Source organism: Prorops nasuta, unplaced genomic scaffold (assembly GCF_024137725.1).
Source record: "Prorops nasuta isolate Cenicafe-Biocafe unplaced genomic scaffold, Cenicafe_Pnas_1.2 PNAS00015, whole genome shotgun sequence".
Taxonomy (NCBI): Eukaryota; Metazoa; Arthropoda; class Insecta; order Hymenoptera; family Bethylidae; genus Prorops; species Prorops nasuta.
Genome location: NW_027116812.1, coordinates 4,090,589 through 4,107,200, shown reverse-complemented (window position 1 = coordinate 4,107,200; position 16,612 = coordinate 4,090,589). Strand labels below are relative to the sequence as shown.

The 16,612-nt window shown below is 31.1% G+C and overlaps 5 protein-coding genes across 8 annotated transcripts; 3 read left to right on the top strand and 2 right to left on the bottom strand.

Moving 5' to 3' along the window:
• The first annotated feature begins 306 nt into the window (after positions 1-306).
• BBS8 (tetratricopeptide repeat protein 8) lies at positions 307-2,932 on the top strand. Its single transcript, XM_066735976.1, has 8 exons — positions 307-950; positions 1,064-1,256; positions 1,351-1,483; positions 1,552-1,945; positions 2,025-2,200; positions 2,266-2,437; positions 2,517-2,723; positions 2,794-2,932. The coding sequence occupies exons 1-8, from the start codon at positions 777-779 to the stop codon at positions 2,908-2,910; spliced, it is 1,566 nt and encodes a 521-aa protein (XP_066592073.1). The 5' UTR covers positions 307-776; the 3' UTR covers positions 2,911-2,932.
• On the bottom strand, positions 2,922-4,629 carry LOC136778847 (protein YIPF6). Its single transcript, XM_066735977.1, has 7 exons — positions 4,248-4,629; positions 4,000-4,134; positions 3,849-3,927; positions 3,716-3,758; positions 3,504-3,635; positions 3,272-3,429; positions 2,922-3,200 (listed from the first exon to the last, which is right to left on the bottom strand). Exons 1-7 carry the CDS (start codon positions 4,284-4,286, stop codon positions 3,088-3,090), a joined length of 699 nt encoding a protein of 232 aa, XP_066592074.1. The 5' UTR covers positions 4,287-4,629; the 3' UTR covers positions 2,922-3,087.
• Positions 4,630-6,682: 2,053 nt separating this feature from the next.
• On the top strand, positions 6,683-10,440 carry LOC136778963 (neprilysin-1-like). Of its 2 annotated transcripts, none has more exons than XM_066736202.1 (18): positions 6,683-6,749; positions 6,854-6,924; positions 7,015-7,176; positions 7,255-7,338; positions 7,414-7,625; positions 7,697-7,894; positions 7,978-8,091; positions 8,184-8,325; positions 8,395-8,473; positions 8,574-8,664; positions 8,725-8,895; positions 8,977-9,077; positions 9,143-9,201; positions 9,297-9,348; positions 9,436-9,503; positions 9,595-9,734; positions 9,909-10,073; positions 10,153-10,440. In XM_066736202.1, exons 1-18 carry the CDS (start codon positions 6,733-6,735, stop codon positions 10,333-10,335), a joined length of 2,109 nt encoding a protein of 702 aa, XP_066592299.1. In that variant the 5' UTR covers positions 6,683-6,732; the 3' UTR covers positions 10,336-10,440. The 2 variants fall into 2 exon arrangements, with proteins under 2 accessions (XP_066592299.1, XP_066592300.1); XM_066736203.1 differs by having other exon boundaries at positions 6,709-6,727.
• A 275-nt stretch (positions 10,441-10,715) lies between these two features.
• LOC136779029 (uncharacterized) lies at positions 10,716-12,777 on the bottom strand. The gene is made up of 5 exons (XM_066736313.1): positions 12,740-12,777; positions 12,107-12,435; positions 11,935-12,043; positions 11,197-11,366; positions 10,716-11,106 (listed from the first exon to the last, which is right to left on the bottom strand). Exons 2-5 carry the CDS (start codon positions 12,386-12,388, stop codon positions 10,942-10,944), a joined length of 726 nt encoding a protein of 241 aa, XP_066592410.1. The 5' UTR covers positions 12,389-12,435; positions 12,740-12,777; the 3' UTR covers positions 10,716-10,941.
• Positions 12,778-14,455: 1,678 nt separating this feature from the next.
• Positions 14,456-16,233, top strand: LOC136778925 (LITAF domain-containing protein). Of its 3 annotated transcripts, XM_066736117.1 has the most exons (5): positions 14,456-14,576; positions 14,696-14,876; positions 15,148-15,278; positions 15,344-15,500; positions 15,583-16,233. In XM_066736117.1, the coding sequence occupies exons 3-5, from the start codon at positions 15,164-15,166 to the stop codon at positions 15,686-15,688; spliced, it is 378 nt and encodes a 125-aa protein (XP_066592214.1). In that variant the 5' UTR covers positions 14,456-14,576; positions 14,696-14,876; positions 15,148-15,163; the 3' UTR covers positions 15,689-16,233. The 3 variants fall into 3 exon arrangements, with proteins under 3 accessions (XP_066592214.1, XP_066592216.1, XP_066592215.1); XM_066736119.1 differs by lacking the exon at positions 14,696-14,876 and having other exon boundaries at positions 14,511-14,576; positions 15,151-15,278; XM_066736118.1 differs by lacking the exon at positions 14,456-14,576 and having other exon boundaries at positions 14,585-14,876; positions 15,151-15,278.
• Positions 16,234-16,612: the final 379 nt, after the last annotated feature.

Genomic DNA, 16,612 nt, shown 5'->3' with positions numbered 1-16,612 from the left:
GAAACATCTCGATCATCAATTTTTCGAGGAATAAAATCGATGTAAGCAAGTGTATACATTCAAACTTAAATGTTTATTGATTTATATTACTTTATATATATGTATAAAGGTAAAGTCCGTTCTCCATTCCATGCGGACACACGGACTACCGCTGGATTCGAAAACCTTTGGGGTGAAAGATCCGATGATTCTGAGTAGAAAATCTTGATAAATTTTGTGTTTTAGTTCTTATATAAAAAACTGTTATCCGTTTAAACTTCTTAAATCTGCGTATTCTTATAGATTTTTTATCGACGTATAGACCACCATGAAGACGCGACGTTAAGTAATTTCAACTGGTAATAATTTATTTAAAAAAGGCTGAAGTGAAACAATTTATAGAGTTTTTGGCCCAGATTGAGTTTTTCTATTTAGAGTTTTCATACGGGTATCGATTTACGAAATACATTAATAAGTTTCTGGATTAATGAAAAGAGAGGATTAGATATTAAAAAAAAAGTAGATGAAAATAAGAAATAGTAAATGTGACGAAAGGGAACAGTATTATAGTGGATATAGTAGGTGGTAGATTATAGAATTTGTAAGTAAGCGGAGGGGTAAAAGAGGATCGATACGTTTAAATTTAGTAGCATTAAAAGCATGGAGGAAAAAGAGGAGGTGGTGGAGGGGAAGAATAAGTTCCTGCATGACTGGCTGGCTAGTATAAGTCAATACTATTGCCTATTACTATTGTCCAAGTACGCGTGTACTACCAACCAGTACTATACAAACTTAATATGCTTCAAGGCAATGCTATGCTACCTGATTATCCATCCACAGGTAACAATAAGGGTAACAACCACCAGAACAATATGAACTTGTTTCTTGCCGTGAGTTTGTTTAGTCGGCAAAAGTACGAAGAATGTGTTACTATGTGCACCGAGGTATTACGAGAAAACCCAATGGATCAGGCAAGCAAAGCATTATTTAAAAAATAAAAAAAAATATTTATAAACACAGAAACTATCGTATTTCAAACTCGATGTAAAAAAAGAATATGAAGAAAAATTTGTACTTTACTTAGGCTGCTTGGGTTTTAAAAATGCGAGCGCTGACTCTTCAAGTTTATGTGGATGATATCGAAGGTGAGGAAGAAGGAATAGCTGAGAGTCTCCTGGACAATTACACGATATCGTCTATGCCTAGACCAGGAACATCTTTGAAGAATCCTGGTAGCAGCCAGTCTGGTCAGGGATTAAGACCTAAAACTCAATCTGGTTTGTAATTTGATAGAGATGATTTTTCTTTTTTTTTTTCATTTAAAAGCTTTAAAAGTATTTCTGTCGATACATTAATTAGTTTTTAATTAAGGTAGACCAGTGACTGGAGTAATAAGACCTGCGACCCAATCCGCGGTATCCGAAACAATGGAGCAAGCTCTGAGGACACCCAGAACAGCTACTGCTGCAAGGCCAATTACTGCAAGCTCAGCAAGAAGCATAAGGTATTATGATCAATTTATCATACTACTGACTTAAATTTTTTGATTTTAATATACAAAAATTTGTACAGAGTTGGAACAGCATCTATGCTGACGGAACCTCAAGGGCCTTTTATACAATTATCACGATTAAATATATCAAAGTATGCCAGTCAGGCTGCTATAGCAAAACCTCTTTTCGAGTACATCTACTATCATGAGAACGATCCTCGTTATGCCCTGGATTTGGCTGTTCAAGCAACACAAATTTGTCAGTACAAAGACTGGTGGTGGAAGGTCCAATTGGGAAAATGTTACTACACCTTGGGACTAGTCCGAGATGCAGAGCAACAATTTAGATCAGCTTTGAAAGATTGCAAAAATATTGAGATAATTCTAAGACTGATCAGAGTTTACATTAGATTAGATCAGCCTCTGGCAGGCTTAGATTTATGCAGAAGATCCCTTGAATATTTTCCTAATGACGTTTGTAGTTATTTCTTATTGATTTATTATTTGACTTTTTTTCGTTTTTTATTTATCTTTACTTTTTTTGCTTTTGAAGGTCAGTACCCTTACTGAAATGGCACGTATTTTCGAAGGCTTGAATAATGCAGTAATGTCGATTAAGTATTATAAAATTATTGCGCAAGAAGATGCATCACAGACAGAAGCAATTGCAAGTATAGGTATGCATCATTTTTACAATGATCAGCCTGAAATAGCACTGAGATATTATCGGTGAGTGATAAAAGTATTTTTGGTTTTTAAATATAGTCTTAAAGTATAATTGCATTTCATCCCAGGCGACTTCTGCAGATGGGTGTGTATAATGTGGAGTTATTTAATAACTTAGGATTATGTTGCTTTTATGCACAACAGTATGATCACACAATATCATGTTTTGAAAGAGCCCTTAGTTTGACAACAAGTGAAAATGCAGCTGATGTTTGGTACAATATATCTCACATAGCAATTGTATGTATTAAAAAAGCTACGCATTGTTTAATTGTACACTTTCTTACTTTATTATTATATTGAGCTATTATATTTGCAGAGCTTGGGAGATTTAACATTAGCAGAAGAGTGCTTAAAATTAGCAATTAACGCAGATAATAGGCACGCTTTATCCTACAATAATCTTGGTGTAATAGAAATTAAAAATGGAAATGTTACAGCAGCAAGAACCTACTTTCATGCTGCTGCGAGTATTGCTAATTATGCGTATGAACCTCATTACAATAGTGCTTTATTAGGATATAAGGTAAACTCAATGGCAAAACTCATATGTATATATTTAAATAAATTTCTTAAATCAATACTTATTTTTAAAGGTTGGTGATCTACAAACCAGTTATATTGCGGTACAAAAATCATTAACTGCATACCCTGAACATTCTGACAGCAAAACACTACTTCAAAGATTACAACTATACTTTTCTCATGTTTAATTCATATGACATGATATAAAATAATTTTCATGCAAGTTATTGTTAGCTAATATAAATAAATCAATGTTTTTATAAAACAAAATCTTTAATACCAAAAGACCCCCTTAATATGTGTGAGTCAGTTAAACACAGTCTTTGTTAGGAAGAATGTATGTTTGTATAATAGCTTTTGATGTTTTATGTATGTGATAAAACTAACCAAGAGATAATAAAGTAAAATAAAGAGATAGGGTATACTGCTAAAGCTTTCCTCTCTATTGGTTGACTGTCTCCAAGGAATACCATTGAAGCTGAAAAAAGTAAAGTTTTTTAAAATGCAAAAACATATAGCAAATAATACATTATATTTTTAAAAACTTACCATAAGTAGCCCAAAGAAATCCAATCATAGAAATAATAAATCTAAGTATAAATAAAAGTGTACTTTGTTCTACTAATAATATTATCCTACATATTATTAATGCAATGGTAGTTGGTAATAAGCAGTATCCCAATACACATACACTTTGGAAAAATGATCTGAAAGTAAATAACATTATAATATAAAAATATTATGAAAAAGGAAAAGAGGTATTGATGAAATTAATACATACATGTTACCACCTAGTAATTTAGAGTTTAACGTTACGACCATTGATCCAATCCAGACAATTACAAAAACTTCTGCAAAATCTGGTCCCCCGTCATTAGAATTATTAGCCTTATCCGTATCTCCTTGCAAAATCCTAGATAAAAAATAAGTCAAAAGTGCTCTTCTCAACACAATATTTTCTGTATAATTTATTGCAAATTAAATTGTTCTTACATTGCCATAAATGTACATAATACCAAAGGTCCCCAAAGATCCCCTGTAACAAATGCCTATTTTGTAGTCAAAGATATTTATAGAAATAAACTATTTAAAACTTTTAAATAGGATGGCACTTTTATAAACTTACATTCTTTTAACAAACTTTTCTTCTCTTTAGGGTATAATACATGAAAGAATTTTTGTCCAACCGCTCTAACATCCCTAAGCTGTAAATGGTCTAACTATTAATTAAAATTTAATAACAAACAAAACCAAATAATAAACAAAAGGACTCTCACAATGGTATCTCTGATAGGTTCATCCAACGTATTAAAATCAGGTTCTCCAAGAGTATTTGATCTTACTTTTGGGCCTACTGTCATTTCTCCCTCAACATGTTGAGGATCTATATTATATGTAGTATCATCGTACATCTAAACATATAATAATTAGCATGAAATAAGATTAATGAAAATAATTGCATGAAATGCTAGTTGAAATTTTATAGGTTAATACACGATGTTTATCACTTTATCAAGTTACTTACGTCAAGTTTTGCTTCTCCGCCCGTAGCCATATTTAACATTTAATACAATTCTCTTAAATTTAATGATTCAAAAATGCACAAAAATTATCATTTCATTTCTATATCAATATTTCTTTTTCTGTCAAGCAGACATTGAGAAGACTTTTGCACTTGTATGGAGATTAGTATTAGTGAATGCGTATAGGCCGTATAGTAATTGGTAGTATTTGGTAGGCACCGTCGTGTGTACTACATATACATACACTACACAATGACGATAAGGTAATGATGGGATCTGACACGTGGGCGGAGTCTATATATATAGATAAATAAAAAAACGAATATGGCGCATGAAAGCCTAAGTGTCTAAAGCCGTTTTCCAGAATTCACTGTCAGTACTGCGAATATTCTTCTGTCTTCTTTCATGCTTCATTCTTGACAAAGATATAACGATTTCCGCAGTACTGGCAGTGAATTCTAGAACACGGTATAAATGTCTATTGAAATTACAGGAGGGTTATAATGATTTCGATGGAACATATCTGTACAAACTTTTCTCCCAAATTCAAAAGTTTTAAGGTTTTCAATAATAAATTGCAATTTATTGAAAAATATCCATAAGAATCAATGTAAAACCCGGGCTTCCTCTGCTTTCATTTTTTACCGCTTGGAGCGCTTCAACTATGTCAGATATCCCATATCTGAATAAAAGAAAAAGCTCAGATGGCAAACGTAAAAAAATTTTCTGTGCAGAAACGTGTATGCATGTGAGCTATTACACACATTGACATATTTTTACTTTCAGTGGCGCCGGCTGCCAATGGCGGAACTGTCAGAAGTTGCAAATATTGCAATGTTAGTAGATTGTGAATATTTGGTACCTTCACTTTATCTTCCTTGCGGTTATCAGTGCAGGGAGTAAGGATCGTATTGGGAGACCTAAATTCCCACAATCTACGATTACATTGACGCAGTCACGTCTCGGTGATGATACGTGGTGACTTGTGTCCGTGACGTCCGTGTCTAGTATAGACAGTATAGCATGTGTCACGTGGTAGTCCATCTGTTCATCATGACAAGACTAATGTAGAACCTGTAACTTTGTCAATTGTAGCGGTGTAACTGTGTCATGTGTGCACACTACATGCACAAAAACCATCTCAGCTCTTTAAAAATAAAGTTTAAAATAAATACAACTATAATGAAATCCCTACGTATAATTTTTAAGAGACAATTCTGAAACATTTCCTAACAATCATAAAATAAGCGCATGCATCAGTTTTTTGAAATTATCAGAGTTATGTTTTTGGAGAGAAATATGATAGAAACATTGCATATAAGGTTTCCGTGGGAAGCTATATATCTCAGGCTTATTTCAATCATTCTTTAGAGTTTAGGTAATATAATAAATATAATTAATTACATTTTATTTAAAATAATATATTTGCGTTCTGTATGTATATATAATTTTTGTTTCATTCTTATTCTTATCTGTTTTTTACTGCCTCCCTAATATATATAGTTTTTCCATTCTCTTCCTCTATAAGCTGTATAAAATGCACACTATACAAGGTATACCATACTGAAGACAAACGAGAGCATACAGATGAAAAAGTTCGTTTATCACTAAATAATAGATATATCAATCTTTTTTTCTACAACCTCTCAGAATGCAATCAGGAAGAGGGTTTCGAAAAGTTCCGAAGTATAAGAGTGATATTTTTTTCTTATTGTTTTAAAGATATGCGCATTAATTCTTATGTCTATATTTTGGAACGCTTTCAGTCACCGACCTTGTATAAGGCTAGATCTTATTAATTTTAGATAGAACAGAATATTATTTTAAAGTATTTATTCGTGTCATTGTAAATAAGAAGCACTATACGTTTTTATCTATTTTTAAATATAAGATCAAAAAGAACTAGTTTTACCTTGAATAACTTTATAAAAGCTAATATATACGAGATTATATTTTGATCATGTTTTCTAATTATCTTAATTATTTATTCTATTTTTGTATATTAATTTTATTTGCTTTTTCTCAAATAAAAAATATTTCTCTATATACAATCAATAAGATAAAAATTAGTTTTCGAAAATAATTAGTAATTACGAAATGAATAAGAAATTAAAGAACGCAGGTAAGTATTATTAGAGTTTTTACCTCAGAAAATTAATTTATAAGTTATTTTTTTTTTTACAGTTATTATATTTACAGTTTCTCTACTATTCAGTGATTTCATATTTTCGTGTATTGGTTTTTATTTCATTTGGAATGTTTATTATTATGTGGATATGAAATCGATTATGTGGTTTATCTATATAGCAAATAATATTTATCCTTAAGATTTTAATACCTACTACAAATAACCTTAGGCAGTAAGAACTTTAACATATTATTTATGACTTATCGATAAACATATGTATATAATCGACTAACATTCTACGTAAAACTTACTCTGTTGCAAATTTGTGGAAAACTGAATTTTCTCTTTAAAGGAGTAATATGATTTACCTATTTTTGTGCGTTAATTAATCTAATAATACTATAATAACGAATATTTTTCAGCAAAATAAACCGAAAAAATAATTAAGTTTAGATGTTTTGTTTTCTTTTAATTTATTAGGTTCCTGATAAATATTGCAGTGGTCATAGGAACTTCTGAGCTATGCGATACACCACTTTGTAACGACGTTGGTAAGTAATTGTGCTGTTTGAACAATTTGTCCAATTCTAATAGGTCCAACATATTTTTTTTAATAATTGTGAAACAATATTCCTATATAGTTGAATCAATAAAATCAGGAATGGACCCTTCTGTGAATCCTTGCGATGATTTCCATGGTTTCATATGTGGTAAATGGAATGAGAACAATCCTATTCCTCCTAATAACTACAAAATAGATGTGAATGTTAAATTAAAAATGAAGGCTGAGAGACGTATGAAAGGTATGTATAATTAAATATCGCTAAATTTTAGGATACGAATAAAAAAAAAAAAATAAACAGATAAACATCTTTCTTTAGAAATCTTAACGAGTCGGCTTAGGGTTGGTAGTCCTAAAAGTTTAAAAACAGCGAAAGCTCTGTACAAAATGTGCACAGATATAGGTGAGTATAAATAATCATTTGTATATAGTATAGAAATAAAACATACTGTGTAATTCAATTGATTTCTAATTATAGTGACTCTTGAGAAACAGGGAGCAAATCCACTTCTCAATCAATTATATAAAATTGGCTTTCCTTTATTACATCAACTCAACGATCCAAAATTTGCTAATCTCGACTCTTGGCAGTCGTATCATCTTAATTCATTTGACATTTTAGAACCAAAAGCTTTCTACACTTTAACTGTTGAGACAGACTTGATAACGCCAACAAAGTATATAATAACGGTATTATCCACCTCCTAAAAATACATTAAAATTCAGTAAGAACATTTGATAAAACAATTTGGATTTTGCAGCTCGGCGATCCTTCGGTAATGCTATCACGAGATCACAAAATAGGAAACCCCTCTGATGATTCGTTATATAATTATTACGATCAATACATTTATCTCGTCGTTGAATATCTTAACAAAGCTCGAAGTATAGCTATTAATGACAAAGAGCTTAAGAATGAAATTGGCAAATTGTTAAATTTTGATATGGAGCTAGCTAGTGTAAATTAAAGCTTAATATCGCAACAGAAAATTGTTGAATCAAACTTACTACTTGTTTTAATTTAATTTTATGGTTTTTGTAGTTTACATCTCCACCTGAGGATGCATATGACGCATTCAAAGTATATAATGTAATGACAATTAAGGCTTTTCAAGAACTGTACGATAAAAATGGGGGTAGCCATCCAGCAGCTAAGGTATTTTCTTAATTTTTAATAATAAACAATTATTCTTGATTGTTACTTTATTGACATTAATATTTATTTTATAAATATCTGTTGTGCCTCAGATCGATTGGCTAGAGGTACTTCGTCTTGAATTTGGAGAAAATGGATATGTGCTGAATGAATCTGAGAAAATAGTTATAAAAAATCTATATTTCTTTACAAAATTGCCAGGGCTTTTGAAAAAAACACCTGCACGTACCACTGGTAGATAATATTGTAATATTCCAATAGAAAAAAAGCAATCCTTTTGACACTCATTTTTCTCTGTTATAGCAAATTACGTTGTTTGGAGTATATTACGTACCTTGCTTCGTTATACTAACTTCAAAAAACCTGTAATCCAAGATGAAAAGTAATTGTTGCAATTATATTTTTGTTTATATATATTATGTTATTTTTTAGATAATAGAATTGAAAGGTTATTGATTAGTCAAATTTATACAAATTAATAGGAATATCGAATGCTTGGAACATCCAAACTTAAACAAAGCAATTTCTTACGCGTACGTGCATCGCTACTTTAACTCTCAAACCAAATGGAAGGTAACTATTACTATTAGAGATTAATATGATATAATATATTATTAAATGTTTCTTTCTCAGACGATTGATATGATTAATGATATGAAATTAGTGTTGAGTCGAATGATAGCAAGTACAAAGTGGATGGATATGGATACCAAGGTGAAGTGCGTTGATAAGGTACAGACTACCTTGCTGAAAATCGGTGATCCTTTCGATTCTGTAACTTATGTTGACAGCTTCTACGCTGATGTAAATATGTCTCTTTTGTAAACACCAAGTGGCTTTAATTGTTTACTCGACTATAAATATTTATATTATTCATCTTTCTAGTATGAGCTTGAGAACAATTATTTAGATAGTGTTATAACACTGCTGAAATTTTATTCTCGCAAAGAAAAATCAAATCTTCGAGATTTTTTCGATAGATTGGAGTAAGAAAAGCTTAGCTATCATTATACAGAATATATTCAATGTTTAAAACATTTAACGATTTTAGATGGCCATTGGAACCAACTGTTGTTAAAGCAGGTCATATTGATGCATCCAATAGTATAAGTAACTATCCAACAATTTAACTTTTATAATTATATCACTAATATTTAAGCTTATTAAAAAAGATATTTAGTATAAATAAAGTTTCAATGTTACAGTTATACCAGCTGCTTATTTAGAGACTCCTTTGTATGATATAGATAGGCCAGAGTAAGTAAATTTTGCATTTAGAGAAATGTTTTCTTTTATATTTTATTTTCTCAAAACTATACATGGTTTAACTTTTATCTTTCGCAGAGCATTAAATTATGCTGTGATTGCTTTCTTAGCAAGTCATGAACTTTCTCATGGTTTTGATACTAACGGTAGGCAAACATGCATTTAAATAAATAAACTAAATGATAGGAATAATATACGTGCAATATTGCTTAAAATAAAAATTAAAATTATGTATAGGTCGGCTGTATGATAAAAATGGAAGCGCTGTAGATTGGTGGACGCAGGATATGATTGATCGTTATATACCCAGAGCTAAATGCTTTATTGATCAATATGATGGTTATAAATTTTTGAACCCTTACAATGAGCTTATTTCAGTAAGTGTTTCTAAATGTATATAGTTTAGAAGATTAAAAATGTGGGTAATTTCATAAGTGGCATTAAAAATTGTTTCGAAATAAACGAAACTGTCAAATCGCTGCAAGGCTTAAATTTTCTCATACTTTTATAATATAAATATAGACATAAAAGTAAATGCTTTATTTGTTTAGATAAATGGAAGTTTGACGTCGATCGAAAATATTGCTGATACGATTGGCTTACAAGTTGCATTTACAGCTTTCAAAGAAAAACTGGCAAAACTCGGTAAGGAAGTAAAATTAAAAGGATTGGAAAAGTATACCTCGGAACAATTGTTTTTCATGCAAATTGGCAATGTAAGAGTATTGATAATATTTAGTTTTGACAGATTCAAATAAAAGTCATATATGATAATTAAATATTTCTTTTTTATAGTGGCTATGTGAAAATGTATCGCCGGGAATGGTAAATTATCTTGCAAAGACGGATGCACACCCTCCGGGTATTCTCAGAATTAAAGGAAGTATTGCAAATAATGCAGACTTTGCTCGAGTTTTTAAATGCCCTGCTGGGTCACCTATGATTTCAACTAAAAAATGTTCAATCTTTGGTGCCTAATTTTAGATTATTATTATAAAGTGATATCAATATTTGACAGAACGTATAATATAATATACAGGATGTTTAAAACAAATCTTGCAAAAATAAAATATTTTGGTATTTCTGGAATACATTTTTATATTAATTTGTCTCTCACCCCCCTCCTCATCCTTTAGTCATATTTATGCAGTTGACAAAGTCTTCATTTCATACATTTGAGTCACATGCAAAGATAATACTTTATCGTGTTTTGATTATAACTCGTCGTAGTTTAGGTAATAATATAAGCTAGATGACGTATACCTCGAACTGGGGTAGTTAACGTGTTAATAGTCGATTTATCAGAAATGAAGCAAAATGTTTGTTGGGTATTATATAAAATCAGTCGAAAATCCATGACTAGTTTAAAAGAATATATTTTCAGTCAGAACATATATTTTCATGTTATTTTCATATTCAGGTTTTTATTATCGGTTTTTTATATTATTAATTCATTAATTACCAGCGCAAATATTTGGCTATATCAAAAAGCACAGAACTCTGATGCTGGCAGGGGATGATTAACCCTGTGTATAATATTATTTAATTAATGAACACTAAAAAATGTATCACTGAAAGCTTGCATCAAGAATTTAATAGTAAAAGATCTATGAATGGTTTGACTTTGTAGATATAGGTGAAGACGGTGCCAATTTTTGCAGCTCCAGAAACTGTAAAAAGAGTATATCCTGTATAAGTAGCCAATCCGATAAGTGAGTTATTGTAAACTAAAACACTGCCATCATTGCCCTAAAATATTTATAATTTTATAGTACATATAATTGTAGAAAAATTAGTGATCTATAAAGAATAATTAAGTGTTTTCACAATAAAACGTACGATGTACACTTCATTCTCGTAACCACAGATGTTATGATCATAATAGGATAAGCCAGCCAAGGTTAGAGACTCTTTACAGAAAGGAATTCTTTCAATTACTATTGTCGTTCTTTTGAGGTTGGTACCAGATTCAAGTTGTCGTTTTCCATATCCAGAAAGTGTTCCATGCCCTGTGAGATATATGTATAAAATAAATTATATGATCGATGTCTTTCCATTTATGGTAAAATTTAGATATGTCTTTTGTTAAAAAGTAGAGCTTTCTATTAAAAAAAAATGAGCCGCCATTTTTAAAAATCACAGAATAAGGTTTAATCTACGTAAATGTTTCAAAAATTTGTTAAATACTAAAATAAGTTTTGGAACAGATCTTTTTTGCAATCATTATTAGTCATTTTCGAATTTTCAGGATAATCAGTGGCAGCGATTTAGATGGATGTTACAAAATGCAGATTTTTTTGTGATAAATATATTGATCGATCTATAAAGATTTAAAATAAAAGCTATAAACTTATCAAGCAGTCCAATTGATTTTACTCATTTCTGTCAATCTATAATTTCAGACGTTTGATAACAATTATCTTCTATAACGTGTTAGTTATTGCTTTATGATAAATATAAAAAAAGCGTACTTTCAACTACATTATATTATTTTTGAATATGTATCAAAATGCAAAATGCCTAAAAAATGTTTGGAAGAAAATAAGTTTTTTGTGTTTTTCTATAAAAAATTCTTACAATCCATGCGGAATAGCCGTGTAATCGTAGGTTTATCATAAAGGCCTTCTGGTAGACTAGCAATATTAATAGGACTCTGCGCAGAATTAATCTTCATAGGAGTTTTTAACTATGAAGGAAAATACCACTATTAATTGTCATAATCAATTAAATAAATAATTATATAACTTACCTTAAAAGCACCGATTGGATATAACACACCTGGATCTATTTCATTTGTATTTATTTCGTATACGTAATATTTTTTAACTTGGTGAATTTGACCTTTCCAAAGATATTTAGATCCTGTCTGGATTGTTATATGTTGTAGCTCATTTTTTTTATCAAGGACACAGGCTGCTGTAGCAAGTACAATTTTGGTACTAATAATAACACCATTACAATGATAACTGCCATAAGCCATTATAGCTGCCATATAAGGATGCTCGTTACGCTTTGGAAGCGTTCTACTCATCGTGGAACTGTGTATAAACAAACCATCGAACTCAATGGCTTGGGTGCCTAAAAAGGAGTTATATTTCTATATCTGGGGAAACCTCTTTTCAATGAAGCTGTAGGTACTGTGTAATGAACATCAGCTAAACTATATATAAGCCACCTAAAAACTCTATTACTTATGCGATCAGTTAGAACCTGTCGTATATAGTATAAGATAAAAACGATCCACGTGTTGGGTTTGAGGATTAAATGTTTTTACGGCTGTCTTCAACAGTTTGTGAAAACAGAATTTTATAAAGAGAGATGTTTAAGGGGATTGGTTCAATTAATCCACATTGTCAAATTTTATAATGTCTGCCATACTTACTAAATACAGCTAAACTCAAAACGACACAAAGTATTGCAAATTTGTTAAACATTATGTTTCTTTCAATAATCAGAAAATTTAGAATGGGTATATTTATATGTAAAATTATTATCATATTCTTCTTTTACTGCGCTCACGATTTACTGAGATTTATGGAATATCAATGCTTAAAACATCATTATATAGTTAATAATATGAGATCAAAAAATTATAAAATAAAATTTAAACCGTCAGCGATTTGAAGTTACAGGGTTACTTAGTTTTGCTTATATATTTCTAACTAAAAGTGGATTTCGCTGGAACTGTGATCATCCTCCGATCTCGTGGTAGTTTAGCGGTGACGTTCTCGGCTGTAGTGGGTGATTTCGTTGAAGGAAAAAATTTGCCCGTATGTTTTAAACAATTTTCATGAACATGTAGATTGCAGCAAGTTAAAGGAATGGATTACAAATATACATTAGTTAATGTCTAAAAGTAATGGCAATAACGATAAAAACAGTATAATGACTAAATGATTAAAACTAGAATAATGATAATAATGTTGAAACAAGAATTAGAAGTGCCTCGTGGGCTCTTTGACGGGGCTTTTACATGTCCAGAAGGTAGAATGTAATCGTTTTTTGGGTGCATGGTGGGGACGCGCAAAAGTACTTTTTTAGACGGATGTATTATCCCGCGACTGGTTGCATGGCTTTCTCTATCACGGGTACTTTACAATGGCTTATAATGCTACTTATTTTGTATGGTTCGACTTCCGATCCTCGGAGGAGTCTCCCCCCCCCCCCCCGAACCTATTTGGGTCTGAATTCTCCCTTAATACGCAAAATGTGCAGTTTCCACCCTTGGTATCCTGATACCGCAGCGCACACACTTCCTGCAGGTCTTTAATTTGGAGCCGTTCAGCGTGCACCCCGCGCATGGTCCACCGTATTTGAATTATATGAGGCATAAAGTCCATTTCTCATGAATCTAGTACAGCAATTTAGTGTACCAGAAACACCTTTTTGCCTCGTGTCTACAAGTCCTTTGCGTCATTTCCAGTATCTGGTTCCTAGAGTAATGTTGCCTGTGTGCATGCGGTATCCTTAAGTATAGTAGTCGAGATATTAATCCTGGGGTAGAAAGGGTTGGTTTTGGACGAGAGGCACACACCCTGGACAAAGTAGAGGACCTAGGATCTCCGGGTACATGAGAGATGAGGTTTCTCATGTATGTAGCATTCTCCTGTGAAGTTAAGGCTTTGGTGAAGACATTTCTCTTAATGTAGGAGCCAGGAGGCAATAAGCAAGACGCAAGGTTAATACTTATGAGCACCTTAGGGTCAATTCGATCAAGCAGGCCTGACTCAAGTCTGATTTAAACTGGTTTAGCGGGTTTAGCCATCGTCAGCCCCCCATCGTTACATGATGAACTATACCCTATCTGTACCATTTTTTAGCTCATGTCTGACTTGATGGTATATTTAATGTAACGGAAACTATACTAAGTTAAGAGTCTGTTCTTTATCGATGAGCTATAGAATTAGTGTAATTAGTTAAAACGAGACACATGCATATACATATTTTCTCTTTCTTACTTATTGCACTAGTGCAGCAGCGTAATGAAAAAGAACGGACCTTAAGGCAGGCTTGATTTAAGCCAGTGACATACATGTTTTGATATACTGTGTGCTTTATGCAGTTTTGTGTCTTGAATCTATGCATTTTATGGTAGACTCAGGAACTGGGAATCCTTGAAACACACCGAGCGAACATATGGAACGCACTCCAAATATGATAATATAACCGAGAATAACTGATGATGCATCCTTCTATTTCTATATAATTAACATCGTTAGGTAATATATATCTAAGGATAATATATATACACATACATGCTTTTGAAATCTTTCATACACCTATGTTTAATGGTATTGTACGTACACTTTTAGTTACATATATTTGTTACATGTGGTAGGTTTTTATGGGTATAAATACATGTATGTGTAAAAGACGGAACGGAAAACGAAGTGTAGACTTGTGTGTGTATAGTGCTTTGTGCGATTGAGACTTTTTTGGTCAAATAACAGTGGCACAACCGAAAATACAAGAGTAAATATTGTGACTGGAAAACTTCAATAAGTATTCTAACAATAGAGGTACATAGTCTTGACTCCGTATGTTTATAATAATCTTTTTCTTTATTTTGAAAACCTTGATTAATGGATGACGATTTCATATTCAAAATTGATTCAATTTCGTAATCAGGTCATGTATATTCAGTAAATGATCTTTAATATTTTGTCAGATATTTTAACGTTTATTAAGAATTTTTTTAATAATTTACAATCAGAACAGAAAGTCTGTATGATTTGCAATTTCTAAACATTTTATTCTTTTAATTTATTAATTGAAGATTTTGTTTTTAAGTAGTCAGGTATCAATCATGTACAAAAATGGGCCTCCTCCTCCATATGAGCCTCCTCCATATGCACCACCTAGCTACTCTCAAAGCGTGGGTGGTGTACTACCTGCCAGTCCATTTATTTCAACAGAAAGTTGTATGTATTGTGGAATAAGATTTTTCAATTTTATTTACCATATTTCATAAATTGCTTTCAAATAGATGCAAACGGACAAACTATTGTCACAACAATTGTACCATTGGGACCTGGCTCTACTCATACAATTTGTCCTCATTGTCATGCTGAAATTGAAACTAAAACAAAAAAAGAACCTGGAATGATTGCTTATATTTCTGGCGTGGTAATTGCTTTGCTTGGGTAAGTATAATTCATAATAAATATTTAAGGAAGCAGCTTTTAAATTCATTGTAGGCAGGTTTAGTAAAATTTTATTTTTTAGATGTTGGTTAGGTTGTTGTTTAATTCCTTGCTGTATTGATGAATGTATGGATGTTCAACATAGCTGTCCAAATTGCAAAGCATACCTTGGACACCACAGGAGATAAAGGAAATACAAAATTATCAACTGATAATAATTAATGCATTAAAGTACTAAATGATTTTTATAGCTAAAATATCTATAGCTAATACAATTTTATTGCCTGCTTAAAAATAGGTTTAATTTAAAAAGGGCTTTATATAACATTGAGGAATTTTTGCTACTTTTACTTCCTTTCCACGCTTAAAGTTTCTAATGTATAGTCTTGTGCACATTTTGTATTTTAATTTATCTTGTATTGTAATAAAATTATTTGCTATTGCAAATATAGGGTGTGAACATGAATAATCAAGCTTATTTTGCTAAATCTATTAGCACAGTGCAAAGATCTGATATTTGTAAATATAAATTTTTGCTATGCAGAGATTTATTATTATATACATGTAATCATACTATATTTATAATTAACTAAAAACATAGATAAAGCACTAGCCATTTATGTCACAAAAAAATTTGTAATATATGTATTAATAAGCTTTTTAAAATAAAACACAAAGCATATTCTTGTAAGAGTACTGTTAAAAATATATTATATATATTAATTAAACTTAATCATCAGATATTTTTTAATTGATTTCATTCCTCAAACCTTGATAAATGCCTATTGCAAATATTTCCTAGCTCTAGGTCTAATCTTTTCATATGAACTATATTTTATTAGAGATGGTATTATACTTTAAAAACTTTCTTTATTAGATATAGTTAAATTCTTAATTTTATAGATGAATCAGTATACTAATTAGGTCATTCACCAATGTAACTACTGTTGACAAATTCATTGTTCTCACTCTAATTTGCTCCAAAGTGTGAAAGTAAAAATTTGTTTATTTCTGTAAGTTTGGAAAATGTGAATTTTTTTAATATCCTTTTTGAAGGTTTTTTCTGTTTAAATTCTAATAGGTAAAGCATAAAATGTGATTATTTTTTATAA

Excerpts from the sequence above, each read along its gene's own strand:
- LOC136778963 (XM_066736202.1), top strand. Across the intron at positions 7,339-7,413 it reads CAAAATGTGCACAGATATAG|TGACTCTTGAGAAACAGGGA; the intron begins GTGAGTATAAAT and ends TTCTAATTATAG. Across the intron at positions 8,474-8,573 it reads CCTGTAATCCAAGATGAAAA|GAATATCGAATGCTTGGAAC; the intron begins GTAATTGTTGCA and ends ACAAATTAATAG.
- LOC136778847 (XM_066735977.1), bottom strand. The coding sequence starts at position 4,286 with ATGTTAAATATGGCTACGGGCGGAGAAGCAAAACTTGAC. Across the intron at positions 3,636-3,715 it reads TTATGTACATTTATGGCAAT|GATTTTGCAAGGAGATACGG; the intron begins GTAAGAACAATT and ends TTTTTTATCTAG. Across the intron at positions 3,201-3,271 it reads ATTTCTTTGGGCTACTTATG|CTTCAATGGTATTCCTTGGA; the intron begins GTAAGTTTTTAA and ends TACTTTTTTCAG.
- BBS8 (XM_066735976.1), top strand. The coding sequence starts at position 777 with ATGCTTCAAGGCAATGCTATGCTACCTGATTATCCATCCACAGGTAAC. Across the intron at positions 1,484-1,551 it reads AGCTCAGCAAGAAGCATAAG|AGTTGGAACAGCATCTATGC; the intron begins GTATTATGATCA and ends AAATTTGTACAG. Across the intron at positions 2,201-2,265 it reads ATAGCACTGAGATATTATCG|GCGACTTCTGCAGATGGGTG; the intron begins GTGAGTGATAAA and ends ATTTCATCCCAG.
- LOC136778925 (XM_066736117.1), top strand. The coding sequence starts at position 15,164 with ATGTACAAAAATGGGCCTCCTCCTCCATATGAGCCTCCTCCATATGCA. Across the intron at positions 15,279-15,343 it reads ATTTATTTCAACAGAAAGTT|ATGCAAACGGACAAACTATT; the intron begins GTATGTATTGTG and ends GCTTTCAAATAG. Across the intron at positions 15,501-15,582 it reads GTGGTAATTGCTTTGCTTGG|ATGTTGGTTAGGTTGTTGTT; the intron begins GTAAGTATAATT and ends TTTATTTTTTAG.
- LOC136779029 (XM_066736313.1), bottom strand. The coding sequence starts at position 12,388 with ATGAGTAGAACGCTTCCAAAGCGTAACGAGCATCCTTATATGGCAGCT. Across the intron at positions 11,367-11,934 it reads ACGGCTATTCCGCATGGATT|GGCATGGAACACTTTCTGGA; the intron begins GTAAGAATTTTT and ends TATATCTCACAG. Across the intron at positions 11,107-11,196 it reads ACGAGAATGAAGTGTACATC|GGCAATGATGGCAGTGTTTT; the intron begins GTACGTTTTATT and ends TAAATATTTTAG.